Source organism: Salvia miltiorrhiza, chromosome 3 (assembly GCF_028751815.1).
Source record: "Salvia miltiorrhiza cultivar Shanhuang (shh) chromosome 3, IMPLAD_Smil_shh, whole genome shotgun sequence".
Taxonomy (NCBI): Eukaryota; Viridiplantae; Streptophyta; class Magnoliopsida; order Lamiales; family Lamiaceae; genus Salvia; species Salvia miltiorrhiza.
The window spans coordinates 16,190,653-16,202,638 of record NC_080389.1 but is presented as its reverse complement, the minus strand read 5'-3'; the positions used below and the strand labels follow the sequence as shown (position 1 = coordinate 16,202,638).

Below are 11,986 nucleotides of genomic sequence, written 5' to 3'. Positions count from 1 at the left end.
CGTACGTTGTACGTGTAATTAATGTTATTTTCATTGATAGTCTAATATTTAAAAAAATCTATTAATTTATTACTTTTATTAGATAATTTATTGGATGGATTATTTATAAGCCTTATCAATAGCTATAGATATAAAGTATTCTTTATAGATTTGGGTGACAAATAAATGTATATCAAAATAGATCTATATTTTATAAATATAATAATGAATATATAACAGAGCTAAAATAGGCAATCCACAAGTTATACCTTAGATTGTCTTAGGCTCTTTTTCTATTAGTATAGATCATTTGTACGTTGAAGTAGTGTCATTGTGAATCTGGTTTCATCATGAAACCGATTTTACTTACATGAGACCACCTCTAGATAGAGAGAGAGATGAGAACTTATAAATCGTCCGCTAGTCTATCTTAGATCTCTTAACATTGCATAATGTTAAATGAATAATAATTTGAAGTTTAAAATATACTTTGATTACTCACACTTGAGAATTACTGGACTACAATACTCTAGTGTATATAGTCAATGAATTTTAACTTATTTATGACCTTTAAAATAATGAAAAATCAATATACGTAGGTATGGGTCACACACGCACCAGGGATGGAGCCAGGAATTAAGTTCGGGAGGGCTGAAATTGTACGGGGTCCCCGAGAATTTTTTTTTGGGCATTCTGTATATTTAAGGTATTTTTTTATTAAAATACGAGCATAATACTAATAATAACGAACAATATTTTCATAGATTATATAGTTTCAATATATCACAAAACTTTTTTTGGACATTCCGTATATTTAAGATATTTTTTATTAAAAGGCAAGCATAATAATAATAATAACAAACAACATGTTCATAGATTATATATTTTCTATATATTACAAATTAGTTTCAATACATTATAATTTTTTTTAGCATTTCATACATATTAGGCATTTTTTTATTAAAAGACAAGTATAATAGTAATAATAACAAACAATATTTCATAGATTATATAGTTTTAAATAACAGAATTATCCTTAAATTAAGTATATATATGAGAGAATATAATAACCAAATAATCTTTTATAAAACAAAATTATTTTATAATAGGTATAAACATATATCTATATATATTTTAAAATAAAAAAAAAAACTCAAAATTTGGGAGGGGGCTCTAGCCCCCCCTAGCCCCCGTCCCTGCCTTTCCTTTATTTATTTATTTATTATTATGAATTGAGTCATTTATAAATGGCACATCCTAAAATGACTTTTGATCGAGTCATATTTAAATGGAAGGAAAGAAATATATAAATTAATTTAATAATTAAAGAAGTTATGGAAAGTAATTAAAAGTATGATGTAGTTTGAGCCTAGAACTAACTGTATCAAATTTTATAACCTTATTTGATCGTTCTAAACTTCCAAATCCTGAATTAGTAGGTAGGCTATACTTTGGTTCAATAAAACTTTATTTTAATATAGTTTAGGCCCTATATTACTATACGTTTTTCTTTTGCTCTACAATTTTTTTTACCAAAGCCTTTCTATCTCAACTAATTTTATCGAATAACAAATTAAATCTATTAGTTCATCGCCATTTCAATATGACTATAGTTAAATGAGTTAATGAGAATTAGTGATTATTTATTCGAAGTCTTCCTTCAATATTGTCATTGTCAACCGACAATTCACACAAGATCAAATTGACCAATATAAGCATAAATAGCACTAATGTCGTATCACCTATGTTGCATAGGTACGGGGTGCGGATGTGGAGCGATACGAAACGTGTACGGAGATACGGATTTTTAAAAATTATAGGGTGCGATTCGGCAATCATACATCTAATTATTAAAATTTTATGATATATAATGCTTATAAAATATATACAATTTAAATTTTCTTAAATTAATTATATGTAATTTACATTTTATTTTACCCAAAAGTTAAGAATTTTCAATTATATAAGTTAATTGAGCAACAATATAACGATTCAAATATTATTAGTCCAATATATAAGTCATAACTGAAAATAAAATTATCAAAATAACATTGTGTAGGCCTTTCGTGCACGAGACACGTGAATTTCGCCTATTGAATTTGCGAATCCGGTTTACTTTTATAAATTGTTTTAAAAGATACGCCACGTGGCGAATCGGGTGCGAATCCGACGAGAATCCGAGAGAATCGCACCCTAAAAGAATCCGATTCGCCGTACATACTAATTTTTGAAGAATCTGTGCATCATAGCCTATCACCATAAACGTATACATGTAGCATTAATTTACTATGGCCCAACTCTACATTTATACGTTTATTTTTGATGGATTTAATCTAGTTACTATATTAGGCAAATGATTAATGAACTGTTGTTAACTAAATTGATTCCTTGCTATCATCTCATTAATTTCCTACAAATATAAGTATGAAAAAGAAAGTGACAATACATAGTAGTAGCATTTTTGATAAAATAAATAAGTTTTGTATCACACCCCATAAAAAAATAAGTTTTGTAGCACATTTGACCTAAAGTACATAAGTACAAGTCAATAAAGTGAATGATAGTGACATATTAGTTATTTTTGATTTAAAAATAAGAAAGTAAAACCAAAATCTGATTCTCTCTCTATTCACGTTAAAATGGCGTGATTTTATGTGAGAAATTTTGATTCCCATAAGGCTGATATCTTGTGTACATGAATTTATGGGTGACATATTATGGGTGCACATGAATTTATGGCGTGATTTTATGTGGGAATTAAAACCATATCACACGGTTGTTGGGTGCATTTATACCAACTCAAAGTCATACACACTTGTTAAGGAAACAACCTTAAATTTACGAACTTAATTGGTCCGTACACGGTTGCTGGTAGGTAGTTAATGAAGAATACCAACCAAATGTTCATTCATCACTCATTTGAACAAGAAAGAAGAAGAAAATCCTCTCGAAACACATACACGGTAGTACACGGTTGCTCCGAATATAAAAAAAAATCATCTAAAGGCTTGTATTACATAAGGTATGTGAAATACATATTTTTTTTAAAATTTCGTCTGTACACGGTTTGTGTTCTTGAGTACACGGTTGTACACGGTTTGTATTTTAGTGATTTTTTGTTGTTTATTTCAATAATTATGTTATATATATGACTTATTACATGTTTTGGACTAAAAAACGGCATAAAAAAACACTCTGTACGCAAATTATCTTATTTTTGAACCCTTAGTGTTCTTCTGTACACGGTTAGGGTTTCCGTGTACACGGTTGTGTACACGGTTGTACACGGTGGTCGAATTTGCTGTACACGGTTGGGTTGAATATGATTTTGATGTTATTTTTAGCATGTTTGTATATTCAGTTGATGTATTGGGGTACACGGTTTCCTGTTTGTGTATTTAAATGTTGTATTTTTGTCGTTTTGAAGCAGATGTCGTTTCAAGCAATCGTTATACGGCACAGTGGTCAGTGGAAATTAACCGAGTATGAAGGAGGCGATGAGGTTGTCGTGTACATGTCTAATGAAGACCTTTGTCATGCGAAGTTGATGCAAGAGGTGCACGATCAATTAAACGAGGATGGTCGATCCACTTATATGCTTTTCTACACATCGACCACGGACGAAGGGCGAAAAATAAAAGTGGCTTTGAAGACTGATTCGGATTTGAACCGGCTGATTTCCGAGCATAAGAAATATCCCGTTGTTTACGTGATCGAGAAGGGCAAACAATCTGCGGCTCCGGTTCCTCAGACTCAAGAGCGGGTATATTATGAGGGACATCGGTCTACTATGTTTCCTATTGAGACGGACATTGGAAGAAGTATCCCTACACACGATGATAGTAGGGACGATTCATCGTCGCAGGAGGAGGAAGACGAGTCCGAGTCTTCGGATGAGGAAGAAGAGGCGATACGACGCAGAGAGATATTGGATTCAGTGTCGACTGAACAGGAAGCGTGGAGACAGACAGGGCCTCAGAATTTCACATCGGATGATCAGCCCGATGTCGAGCCTCGTGTTGGAGTTCAGCAGCTTGAGGCACGTGATTGGGGGATTCTAGTCCTCGATTTTGACGATGCGCCGGCATTAGGTTGGGAGGATTCTAACGTATTGGAGAGCGGGATATTATCAGTGGGGGCTCTATTCCGGTCGAAGGATGATTTGGCAATCGCTGTTGGCCTGTACCATATGGAGAATCACGTGGAGTACGCTGTGCATCGTTCCAGTACGACCCGTTTGTGGTTTGTTTGCAAGCATGGCAACGGTTGTCCGTTCATGCTGCGAGCCGTTCAGAGTGCATCGATCTGGAGAGTGATCAAGGTGGTGATGGATCATACCTGCCACACGGATTTGAATCGCACTGCCCCGAGACAGATTCCGGCGAGGGTTGTTGGAAGATATTTTGCACGGAAATTGGTAGGCGAGGGGGTCGTTTTGAAGCCGAAGGAGATGATTTCAGAGATGCAGCGCTTATTCGGTATTGAGATCAATTACAGCTTCGCTCTCCGTGCAAGAAACATCGCGATTGAGATGACGTATGGTGATTTTGGGAACTCGTATCAGATGCTTCCATCGTATTTGTATATGCTGAGAATGAGTAATCCCGGCACATTATACGACCTTGAGATGAAGGACGATGGCAAGTTTCATCATATGTTTGTTGCACTTGGACAGAGCGTGGCTGCCTTTGAGAAGGGTTACTTGAGGCCGGTCATCGTCGTAGACGGGACCCATCTGAAGGGAAGGAACGGCGGCATTTTGTTCGTCGCTGTTACAAAGGATGGGAACGAAGCAATATTTCCTCTCGCAGTTGGGCTTGGTCCTATCGAGAACGACGAGTCTTGGACTTGGTTCTTCCACCGACTGCGGACTTGCTTTGGTCAGCCGGATGATCTCTTGATTGTGTCTGATCAGCACAAGAGCATCAGAAATGCTGTGGAGTGTGTCTACCCGAACGTCCCTCACGGGTTGTGCTATTACCATATCCAGAAGAATCTCGCGCATTATGGGCAGCATGTAGCTGCAGTCTTCAAAGCAGCGGCATATTCCTATCGATCAGACGACTTTCAAAGGTATTTTTCTGCGCTTCAATTACTGAAAGTCAACGCGCACACACGCCTCGACACTATTGGTGTGGAGAGATGGGCCAGGTCCAAGTGCCCTGTACGACGCACGAGCTTCATGACGTCGAATGCTGCCGAGACGATGAACAGTAGACTGTTATGGGCACGACGCCTCCCGGTTGCTTCATTGATCGAGACCTATCGAGCCATTATGGAGAAATGGTTCGATAGGCGACGCATATCGGCTGCATCGAGGTCACATGAGTTGACTGAGGTAGTAGAGGGAAAGTTGCATGTGGCTGTCGAAGCGGGTCGACAATTGGCCGTTCGAGGGACGACGACGCACATGTTTAGTATTGAGGATGATCATGCATTCTACATTGTCGATCTCGAGAATCGGACTTGTAGTTGTGCTCAGTTCGACCTGGATGACATTCCGTGTCGTCATGCTTGTGCCGCTATTAGGTACCTCATTTATTACAAATTTTGCATATTGAATTAATTTTTTGTAAATTTATCTTTTGATCTGTGCATTTTATTAGGCGTGCAGGACTGCAAGTCACGGATTTTGTTGGAGGATATTTCAAACAATCCGTGCTGTTGGCCACATATATGGAGCGTATTGTTCCCGTTCCACATCCTACGTATTGGAATGTGCCCGATGAGATATCAGCCTATGTTGTGAAACCCCCGGATATCACGGTCCATGCGGGACGCCCGAAGTTGAGTAGGGCTCGTTCAGCAGTTGAGGGTCCTCCTAATTCGGGTCCTCCTAATTCGGGTACTCCTAATTCTCGACCTCAAGTATGCTCACGTTGCAAGGGTGGAGGTCACAATGCCCGGAGATGCAAAGCGCAAGTGGGACCATTGGACTTGAACGTGCCGGTGGAAGGTGTCGAGCAACCACCCGATGCACGAAGGCGGCGAAAGAAGAAATGCGGCATTTGTAGGAGTGGAACACACACTAGGAATGCATGTCCTCAAAATGTTGGGTCGTGAGTGATTTTGAATCTTTGATCTTCAAAATAATTGTTGGAATGTTGTTGGATGTTTACTTGTTGTTTGGGGTCTGATTTTGTTGTTGGTATTTGTTGAACTTGCTTTAAAATTCGAAAAACAGGGGTTTTGTGGGTGAACAAGGGCTGAATGAGCTCTGTACACGGTTAGACCCTAACCGTGTACAGTTTCACGAAACCGTGCACGCAACCGTGCACGGAAGAACTCGCAACCGTGTACGGTTACACGGTTAGGGTCTGTCCGTGTGCGGTACACGGTTCCGAGTTCTTCCGTGCACGGTTTCGTGCACGGTTTCGAGCCACGGTACACGGTTAGGGCCTAACCGTGTACAGAACCCAGGGAGCCCTTATTCACCCCAAAAACACCAACAAAATGATCAAATCAATGACAATTACACAATGATAATCAAATCAATGACAAAATGATAATCAAATCAAAGCAGCGGGAATTGGGGTACACAATTCCCATATCCTAACAGCTACCATGTAGCGATATTTTTCTACATCCCTATTGGTTCTCATCCGTTCCCGTTTCGGTTTTCCACATATCAGACGATCTAAGTAAGCACATGCATACACACCACAACTAATGCTGTCCTGTTGCACAAATTGCTGGTTGTGGGGCATCATCACAAACGCCATCTCTGCATCAGCAGCATGGACAAACCTGTTGGGATTGTTATCCCAATACCCCACAGTGTGCAACAATCTAGGCATCAAACGAGTTATGCACCTCATTGAAGCTTGTCGACGTTGTGTGATCCCTTCAACATGTGACAGAGAATCATACACTTGAACCTCCCATCGTTCGATAGAAATGACCACAGTGCACCAATGACTCGCGTTGACATTGCAAATAGTAAGAATCTGCATTGATAGTGATGATTCGATAAAAACTTAGAAACTAAACCCCATTGATAGTAATGTCGCATTGCCCTTAAGAATTACTAAGCTTACCTCATTAGCCTCCAACCAATGCCACGTATGATCTGCATCAGTGCCCTGGAACATTGTGATGAGATTGTAGGGCACATTCCAATGTGTGTATGCATCTCGCAGTTGTGGATGATTCCCCTGGGGATCCTCTGGATGCAGCATACCATACTCTCTGTATAGGGTATCCTGAACAGGAATAATTGAGATGATGAATGTAACAATATATTGGAAGCCTCAAAATAAATCAAAGTCACATTAAACTTACATATAAAATGGTTGCAGCCACTGGAGTTCTAACTCGACTAATACCCGGCTGGAGTTGAGTCCGAGCCCGATGCACTATATATTCCTGGTTGACTCTGATCCTTCGATTTTGCTTCAAAATCCAGAGGTCTATAATCTGCATCCAAAATAATATGACTTCGTTAGTAACACAACGCATATTAAACAATACAATATTACGAATATATTATACCTCAGCATCGAACTCAGCCCGACGATCCAAAATACGCCCAAAAAAACCCTGGGTCATGATATATCCAGTCTCCACTACAGCAACACATGCATCGTCGCCCATCTCTCTAAATCTGCGGAAAGCAACCTTCTTTGCCGTAGGAGTGTCAAGTGGGCCATCGGTCACATACGGACTCTGTAGAAGAGCAGACGGCTTAATCGGGCGTCGTGGCCGCCCTACATCCTGGGCCTCTTCCTCGTCAGTAGTCCAGCTGAACTGGACATCGTCATCTCCCTCTCCATGCATAGGCGTCACTGGACTCCGCTGACGAGCTGACCTCTCACTGTGACGTGAGGCAGATCGCCTCAAAGATGTCTGCCTCTCACCACGATGTGAGGCTGATCGCCTCATAGATGCCTCCCTCTCACTGTGACGTGAGGCAGATCGCCGCTGACTCGCATGGGGTGGATCATCTCCATGCTGTGATCGACTGTGACCCCGATGCTGCCGATCCAGGTCTCCAACTGAGTGCCTATGGCTCACATGAGGCGGATCCTCATGACCCCGATGCCCAGGACTAGGAATGTGAGATGTAGACCGTCTGTGACTGGGTCTCGGCTGGTCCAACTCCTCACTCCCGTGTCTATGACGACTGGCATGGCTGGATGATGATCTATGCTTCCTCGAAGAAGATCGCCCACCGAATATATCCTTCACAGCGGCCACGACCTTCCGTGTAATTTTGGCAACCAGTCCATGCTCGGAGTCGTCGTCTACAATCGCCCGCCGCACCTCAGGGATCACGGTCCGGATCTGCTCCCGTGTCACGCTCTCAGTGACACGGGCAATCAAGTCCTCATCACGTCGCCTCCAATAATCAGCATCTGGATCTGCTCGAGGCACTGAATCATCGAACTCCTGCGGCCTGGGCCGCTTCGATGGGCTACCAGTCGGATCAACATACGTCTGTCTATGCCGCTCAACATGGACAGGCTGCTTCTCACGAGCCCTCTCTGCTCGTGAGCTACTCCTCGGGACAGGGACAGGCTGCTTCTCACGAGTCATCTCTGCTCGTGAGATACTCCTCTGCACAGGGGGAGGCCTAACAGGAGGAGGCGGCTCCGGTACAACTGGCTCTGTCAAGCCGGCATATTTCCCTCCAGGATGGTATCGTACAGAAAAAGGCTCTGGATGCCTCAGGGTCTGCAAATACCATGAATCATTCTCCTCCTCGACCGGTTCGAGTGTCCGGTGACACTCGGCCTGCACAAAGATGAATCCATCATTTCTCATTATTCGTTAATCATAACATAATAAAAGGATTGAAACTGTAAAAAACAACAATAATTACCTCATGAGCATCAAAAAAGTGGGTGAAGTCAGAAGCCGACTTCCAAGTCGTCCAGTTCACCAATCGTGGCATCTGAAACCTCGGGTCACGCATCCCACACGCGCGGCCCAACCTCGGAATGGCCTCGTACGACCAAATCTGTAATGCCCATATGGGCCCATAGAAGTGGTACGTCTTCCTATTACCGGTAATCTCGTTGGGATGCTTCTTCAACACACTCATCCCATGACACAAAACCTGGAATGAGTAAGAGCCCCACGGGAAGTCGGACCATTTCTGATCTTCCTCTACCAGTGCCCACACCCAATCGTGCACGTATTTATAATCCCGACAGAAGAGGAGATCATACGCCACGAGAATATTGGCCGCCTTCAAATAATCCTGGGCACTGTTGCCCAGACTGCGGTTAACGAACCGCTTCCGCAGATCCTTCACTTCCACCTTCTTGCCTTTCAAAACTCCGTGCCATAGACTCTGCTTCCCAACACGGTGATCCACATTAGGATCAAAACGCTGCGGGGATGGCCCGAAACACAACCCCGTCACCAAACAATACTCCACTGCGCCGAATCGAATGTCGTGTCCACCAACGTGGAACCACTTCTCCCACGGACCGAATGCTTCGTCATACAACTCCCGTGCAAGAAGATGGTGCAGTGCGGCATTCGCACTATCCTGCCTCTTCAACTGAAGTAAATGCCCAAACGGACCTTTCTTAAATTGTTCTAAACGCTGGTAGTGCGTCAGACAGGTCTCCACTTCCTTCAGTGTCGTGTCCTTTACATAGTGATTGATTCGTCCGGCATAACCTTGCATGCACGGACGTAACCAAGAATGCCTCGGAGGCTGCAATTAATTCAAAATGATGATCAGTATAAAAAAATATCAACCGTGTACAGATTCTAGACCAATCGTGTACAACCGTGTACGATTATAGACCAACCGTGTACAACCGTTTCAGACTATAGACCAACCGTGTACAACCGTGTACAACCGTGTACGGATGAACAAACCGTGTACGGTTGTACACGGTTAAATCTAGCACGAAAAATACATCTATACGTTGAAAATACATAATTAGGGCATATTAAATCATTTAATACTAATCGTGTAACATAAATACCTAATCGTGTACAACCGTGTACTGAAGAACCATACACGGTTGTACACGGTTGTTCTAATTACTTTCCAGATTCAAAATTTCGCAAATTGCCAACATTATGCCATACATAAACACCTAATAATCAACTATTGTGCACAATTTAACAATACAAACCACATAAATTCAAATTTTAACAAATATAGTTCACGGTTACTTACCGGATTCGGCGTCGGGTATTTTTCCCTCCTCGATGTACTCGGGCGACTTCCACGTTGTATATGTTGTGCCTCTTCCCCATCGTAATCGGATTGAGTATCACTATCGCTCATGGTGTATGGAGTGCACGGTTCTTCTATTTTTTCAATGGTGTATGGAGTACACGGTTCTTAATTGTTTATATGGAAAGATGCACGAATTGAAGAGAAGAAAGATGCACGAATTCGTGTATAATTAGGCGTGAATGATGATAGTTTTCGTGTATAATTCAAGAGAATGAGGCGTGAATGGTGAAGAGAAGGCGTGAATGGTGAAGAGAATTATTTGAGAATGAGGCTAGGGTTTTTGGGCTACCGTGTACCAGTGAAGACAAGATGGAAGATTCTTGTTTGACCACTTTTCTTGGAAAGCCGAAAATTTCGAAATTTTGGCTGTGGAAGGAAACCGTGGAAAGAGAAAGAGAGAGAGAGAGTAAAGACAATATAAGACAAAATGTCACTATCATTCACTTTAGGTCAAAATGTGCTACAAAACTTATTTTTTTATGACCCTTGATACTTAACTTATTTATTTTATCAAAAATGCTACTTAAAAAGAGAACCCGAAAAGAAAAGTAGTTATTGCACGCCAAAGGCTCAAATTGCTCTTTATGCTAAGAGCCAGTGTAGAAATAAAATGTTTATTCCAAAATACTACTATATTGATTGTTCGGCTTTGTGGATTTCTAAATACATTTTTTTTTTCTTTTTGTATAAAAATGATGTTTCAGTCACCAATTTTCCCGATATATTTTCCGTAGCTAAAAACACTAATTCCGTAGCTAAACAGTTTTACCTACGGATCGGAAATTGACGTCGTCCAATGATATATCGCTCGTCGCTAAATTTTTAGCCACGGAAATCTGATCCCTCGCTAACGTTAGCTACGGATTCAGCTACGAAAATATCCCTCGCCGGAGTGTGTCGTCGTAATCGTCGCCTAACGGTTACCAGCGGACTTAGCTACGGAAAAATCCATAGCTAAATGGCTGCGGAAAAATCCATAGCTAGTCCGCCAATAGACGAATTTAGCGACAGGAGTTTCTTCACCAGTTATTTGGATTTAGTTACGGAAAAATCCATAGCTAATCCGTAGCTAAGTTGCTAAAATTTTGTATTTTTTATTTTAATTGTTGTTTACCTAGATACAACCTGTTATATACTCGATTTCCAGTAGAACTAACAACAATTAATATTATTTCAATATCCAACGCACATACTCATTATCCCAAAATAGTCAATATCAATAGTCGATAGTCATTATCTAGATAAAATTGACCATGAACAAAATCACGAAAAATATTGTATACCCATTTCAAGATATGGAAGTTTAGAACCATCAATTAAGGTTATAAAAATTCTGATACATTTAATTCTAGGCTCGAACTACATCCTATATTTTTAATTCCGTACTTTCAATAACTTCTTTATGAAATTGTAATAGATTATTCATTTAAAAAATAATATAAAAAAAAGGAATCAAAATACATGATTTACTTAATGTTGGATTCATTTGAAACTTTTTCTTATAGTATATAGCTTTTGTCTTAAATTAATAACCATTTTTGTTTTTTGGTCCTAATCGATCAGTGAAACTTTGTCAAAATTTTGACATTGTCGTTCATGGTGAATAATTGTAAAACTGATTTAGATTTTGCCCATTTTGGAGTTTTACAAATTACAGATCACATGGTTTTAAAGAGGGTGTGAATGATCCACCGAATTTGGATATTAATAAACTTTATTTAAATCGATCCTTCATAAACATCTTTAATTCAATTTTGCATTTATGTTTGAGTCGGTTACTCCATATATAGTTTGTGGAAAAAC

At 40.3% G+C, this 11,986-nt stretch overlaps 2 protein-coding genes across 2 annotated transcripts; one reads left to right on the top strand and one right to left on the bottom strand.

The window, feature by feature from the left end:
• The first annotated feature begins 3,409 nt into the window (after positions 1-3,409).
• LOC131018454 (uncharacterized) lies at positions 3,410-6,116 on the top strand. The gene is made up of 2 exons (XM_057947174.1): positions 3,410-5,508; positions 5,586-6,116. The coding sequence occupies exons 1-2, from the start codon at positions 3,410-3,412 to the stop codon at positions 6,040-6,042; spliced, it is 2,556 nt and encodes an 851-aa protein (XP_057803157.1). The 3' UTR covers positions 6,043-6,116.
• Positions 6,117-6,433: 317 nt separating this feature from the next.
• Positions 6,434-10,718, bottom strand: LOC131017844 (uncharacterized). The gene is made up of 6 exons (XM_057946584.1): positions 10,121-10,718; positions 8,801-9,646; positions 7,471-8,712; positions 7,261-7,395; positions 7,017-7,181; positions 6,434-6,926 (listed from the first exon to the last, which is right to left on the bottom strand). Exons 1-6 carry the CDS (start codon positions 10,229-10,231, stop codon positions 6,489-6,491), a joined length of 2,937 nt encoding a protein of 978 aa, XP_057802567.1. The 5' UTR covers positions 10,232-10,718; the 3' UTR covers positions 6,434-6,488.
• Positions 10,719-11,986: the final 1,268 nt, after the last annotated feature.